Source organism: Poecilia latipinna, unplaced genomic scaffold, assembly GCF_001443285.1.
Source record: "Poecilia latipinna isolate Pla-1442-1.1 unplaced genomic scaffold, P_latipinna-1.0 Scaffold54, whole genome shotgun sequence".
NCBI classification, from domain to species: Eukaryota; Metazoa; Chordata; class Actinopteri; order Cyprinodontiformes; family Poeciliidae; genus Poecilia; species Poecilia latipinna.
The window spans coordinates 391,344-396,192 of NW_015112670.1; the positions used below are offsets into that span (position 1 = coordinate 391,344).

Here is a 4,849-nt window from a genome sequence, read left to right on the forward strand (position 1 = left end):
CCATCAGTTTCATATAGTGATGTAGGGATTTCAGCCCAGGCACTGGTTTCCTTTTAGCAGCATTTCCCACTGCAGTGCCTGCCCTCTTAAAGTATCATCACAGAATTCAAACCGCTCCGGTTCTGACTTTAAGTGGACTTTGCAGTCTTTGTCTGAGGCATTTTGTGCTGGTTTACTCTTGTTTTGCCAAAAATGCTTGTTTGTCCAAAGATATTGGTTTTCAGCACTTCTGTTTTCCTAAAGTACCCTGTTTTTTAAAATTACTTTCTTTGCAGTGATTTGGTTTAAGTTTGGGGTGAATCACTGGGACATCCACATCTGGATGGTAACTATCTTAAATGTTTTCCACTTGTGAATAATTTTTCCCTCTGCAAACTTGTTTGCAAAGTTTTGAAGTTCTTCTGTGGTGAAGGAAAGCTGCAGTGGTGATCTTGGTTAATGTCTTTCCAACTTGTCATTTTGTTATGTTATGTTATGTACTATGTTATGTCTTCTGATTCTTATACTTTTCCTAAATATTGTCTAGAAGAAATAAGGGTCCGCTTTGGTTTTCAACTTTATGAATAATGACATTGTAAAATCTGTTATGCGATAGTGGTAAATTTAAATAATTTTGGAACCTTGTAATTACCATATAAGTTTTATAATGGTCTGTTGCAGAAAAAAAAAAAAAACTTGGAACTTAGTAAGAAAGTAACTTTTAGACCATGCTTCTACATACGTACATATTTTGATGTGCACAGACTAAGTCTTTATGCAAACGTGGGATGGACCAAACTCATCCAAGCGTGAATCCTGACAGCGATCAAGTAAGCTGCTCTGTTTCATTAGAGAAGGGAAGCTGTTGAACAGTTGAGGAGACTTTCGCCTGAAAGTAGTTCCTTTTTTAATTGTCCGACATTTTTAAAAAAAATAAAACATGGGAGTATTTCAGTTCTTTGTCCTCTGCAGCTTGATGGGTAAGTCACATGACATATTTATGAAGGTTATTGAATATTTCATATTTTGATTCGGTTGGAAATATTTTTTAAATGTAAAGTACATATAAAACACACATTTAAGATGTTCTAATATTCTTTTTTTTTTACTCTTGATTTTAAGGGGAGGTTGTGTGCATTTTAGTTCTATTTCTACATGATATCTTTATATTTAGTTATTTTTTAGTTCTGCTTCAGTGAACCACGTTTCCTCTCAGAACAGATGGCTCTGCTGTGAGGATGATACCATATTTTTGTTCTCAGCTTTAGTCTGTTGGTTTGCTTATGTCAGACAAAGGAAAGTAATAAAGGTGATGATGAGAACTGAGATCAATAAACATATAAAAGCATAGAATGTTAAAATTCACGCAGCTAATTAAAAAAATGTAATAAAGCCGAGGGACGGGCTTATAAATGTCTGCTTTTTAAATTATGCAATTTTAATATTTACGTTCTTTCTGTTTACTTATTAAATTTTCATAAATTCCTGTATTCCATTCCATTGCTGATTAAAATGAGTTCCTACCAGAGCCTTTGAACGTCCAATTGAGCTCAAAATAATAGTATGTTGCATCATTTCTCTTTAGTTGATCTGTTTTTTTCCTTTCATTTCATCAGACCATACTGGGTTTTTTTTTATTGTTTGTTTGTCTTTAATAATGGGACTTTGAATGGGCTTCACAAAGGTGTCTAATTCTTATAGTAGTCACAGGTAACTTTAGCTTTTCTTTGATCATCTAAGCCAATAAGTCATTATCATTTTGGCTAGTCTTTGATCCAGTTTATAGGTTTCCATTGTCTTCTTAATAATTTAGGTTTGAATTTCAAAGTATTTGAGATCATTTTAGTTAAGCTGCATAGTTACCTGCACTACTTTGTGTTCCCCTCTCCTTCAATCAACTTTTAAATCAAAGTAGTTTTGTGTAACAATGTTTAGAACAAGCCATGCTTCACAGAGGAATGCACAGCAGAAGTCAGCCAGCCTGTATGACCTCTGACGCCTTTAACTAAAGCTGTACGATTCCTATAGGCCTTTTTTTTTTTTAGATAATTAACACAGATTTTGTGTTGTTACATATTTCATCACACTTTCTCCATCACTGTAAACGTTATTCCATTCTACAGTTCCGACAGATAGAAAACTGCTTTTAACTCGACATGTTCTCATGTTTTTATTGTCCTTTGTCTTTTACCTGAAGGACCAAAAACAGCCAACAGGATATAGGATCACTAAAAGTTATTTTTTTTATTCTTCTTCCACAGGTAGTGTTGCTTCTAACAAAGACATTTTGTTAGAGCCAGACAGACCATTCTTGAGGGTGAGGCTGTTTGACAGAGCTGAGCTGGAATGTTGCTACAAAAATGGACCCGCAAACACAAATGTTACTTGGGTGAACCGCTTTTCGTATACTGGCCAAATGTACCCGGTTAACCTATCTGAAGAGGTGTTTCAAAATTACAGCAAGTCAAATGGCAAACAGTGTGTCTTCTTAATCCTGAAGAATGTCAAGCTGACGGACACTGGAATGTACCAGTGCCATTTTAACAACACCAAAGTCTATTCGCACGGCACGTACTTGCAGGTCTTCAGTGAGTATGTGGGCGTGGGGAGGTGGGGTGAGGGAGCACAATGCAGGACAATCCAATCAGCAATGCCACTGTGTGTGTGTGTGTGTGCGTGTGCGTGTGCGTGTGTGTGAGTGTGAGTGGAGTCAAGTGAGCACTAAGCACCGCTTACACCTCATAAGCTCCAAATCCTGTTAACCTTAGTCTGTTCAAGAGTTGCTGAATTTCAACATATTGTAGTGAAGCTGATTGTTACATCATGAGATTACAAATGCTAATTATTCATGCAACACCATTAACAAATAGCAGTAAATAAAATGTCTAATGCACCACCAAACAATCTCTTATTAACACAGCAGCTGTTATGATGGTTTAACCCTTCTCTGTATGTTTAGAGCCAATCGAGAAGACAATAAACCTCAGTGAGAGCACCAAAAACAAGATCCTGACAGCTGAAGGAGTCCTGCTGTTGCTCTGTGTGGTTATTCCTTCCGCCTCGCTTCTGTTTAAGGTCAGAAAGTCACATTACACAGATTGATCGAATTCTTGTCATATGTTGACATTACAGAGATAGTTATCATTCCTCTGTGTTCATTCAGTTACTTATTTCTCAACAGTTGTTTTTTTTTTTTTGTCAAAACTCTTTTGCCGTTAATTAGCCTCTTTTCTGTTTCCCCCTCACAGTCAAAGAAACAAAACAAACTGGAGATGAAAAAAATGAAACAAGAAGAGGAGAACATATATCAGGTGAAAATAATTACTTCTTCACAAAAGTGCTTAAACTGTTCTTTATTTATTTATTTTTTCCATTTTGCTTTCAAACAAGTTGTCTTGCTGGAGGGCGAACTCCTGCCCTGAAAGTTTCAAGTTTTTGCAGCTTCTAACAAGTTTTCTTCCAAGTTTTACATTCTCATCGACTCTGACACATTCTGTTCCTGGTGGGGATGTGTTCAGCTTAATATTCAGGTTGTTTTTAAGCATATAGGCCAAAAAGTTCAATTGGGTTTCTATTATTTCACATGTTTTCTGTGTCCCTTTTATATCTCGTGACATTTTATTAAGAGGAATCAGAGAAAAGGGGGCTGGACAAAACACTCCACATAGTCTTACTTGCTCTGCTTTCTGTAAAAATCCTAATAAAACACATTAGCCTGTGCATGTGAAAAACTTAAACTACAGTTTCAAGGCACTGTAGTCAAGATGAGTGTCTACAAAGATATACATGTACTTTTATCTTGGATCATTAGAGAGTTTCACGTTTATTCACCAGGTTTCATTGTTTTGTGGTGTAACTTTCATTTTTTAATTTGTATTTTTTATGATTATGCCATACACCAGGGGCTGAATCTTGAAGATTGCTGTTCAACATATGATCAGATAGAACGCTCCCAGGGACAAAGCCAGTACCAGGATGTGTGCACCGCTATGGAAGAAAAGGAAGAAATCCTGGAGAAACCATGAATGAAAGTGGACGGAGGGGGAAAGCAGAGAATCTATTTCGGGAGCTGTGTGAAATGTGGTTGGATTATGACACATAATGGGTTTCTTGATTGCAGCACATTAAGTTTTGAACATTGCAGCCACATTTTTAGCTTTCTTAAACTTGCATTGCCTAACCACATTTTTCCTTCTGGGATTAAGACATACAGCGTTGAAGCAATCTTAACACAACATCTATTCCATCAAGATTGCAGCAAGGATTTTATGGTCCAAAATGATCAATAATTGTTTTGCAGACATCGTGTCTTTAAAAATAAATGTTATGGTTTTTCTTTTTTTTCTTCTTCTTCTTTAGCTGTTTTAGAATTAGACATTTAAGCCTTTTAACAGTTTTGCTGTCAAAGTGTGATATACTCTGAGTTGCATATTTATGTGACCTTATTCAGTTATTAGCTTGTATAATTTTCATTTAACCCTTATTGATTTTTCTTGTGGTTTCCTTTATATTTTGGACACATTAATGCTAAACAAAAAAATAAAGAAAGAAATGCATCAAGATTTCATGAAAATGTCAATTTTCTTTAATTTGTAATGCCGTGTTTCCCAACTCTGGTCTTCAAGGCTCACCTCCCTGTGTGTTTTTCTGCTTTAACACACCTAATTCAAATGACTGCATTTCAATAAAACCTGTTAATCAGCCATCACCTTACATCATGATTATGCAAAGAAACACCTAAAGCATGCTGGGGAGTGTGCCTTTAGAATAAGGGAAAACACAACATTACTTTTCAGCCTCCTGATTGGCTGTTGGACTCAACAACCGTGATTCCATTCGCTTGAACTTCTGTTGTGGGCGGGGCCTCAGC

At 36.2% G+C, this 4,849-nt stretch overlaps 1 protein-coding gene across 1 annotated transcript; it reads left to right on the forward strand.

Annotated features, from left to right (window-relative positions):
- The first annotated feature begins 813 nt into the window (after positions 1–813).
- cd79a (CD79a molecule, immunoglobulin-associated alpha) lies at positions 814–4,542 on the forward strand. Its single transcript, XM_015052734.1, has 5 exons — positions 814–959; positions 2,241–2,567; positions 2,939–3,054; positions 3,228–3,290; positions 3,882–4,542. The coding sequence occupies exons 1-5, from the start codon at positions 920–922 to the stop codon at positions 4,002–4,004; spliced, it is 669 nt and encodes a 222-aa protein (XP_014908220.1). The 5' UTR covers positions 814–919; the 3' UTR covers positions 4,005–4,542.
- The last annotated feature ends 307 nt before the right edge of the window (positions 4,543–4,849 follow it).

Excerpts from the sequence above, each read along its gene's own strand:
- cd79a (XM_015052734.1), top strand. The coding sequence starts at position 920 with ATGGGAGTATTTCAGTTCTTTGTCCTCTGCAGCTTGATGG. Across the intron at positions 960-2,240 it reads TGTCCTCTGCAGCTTGATGG|GTAGTGTTGCTTCTAACAAA; the intron begins GTAAGTCACATG and ends CTTCTTCCACAG. Across the intron at positions 3,291-3,881 it reads AAGAGGAGAACATATATCAG|GGGCTGAATCTTGAAGATTG; the intron begins GTGAAAATAATT and ends GCCATACACCAG.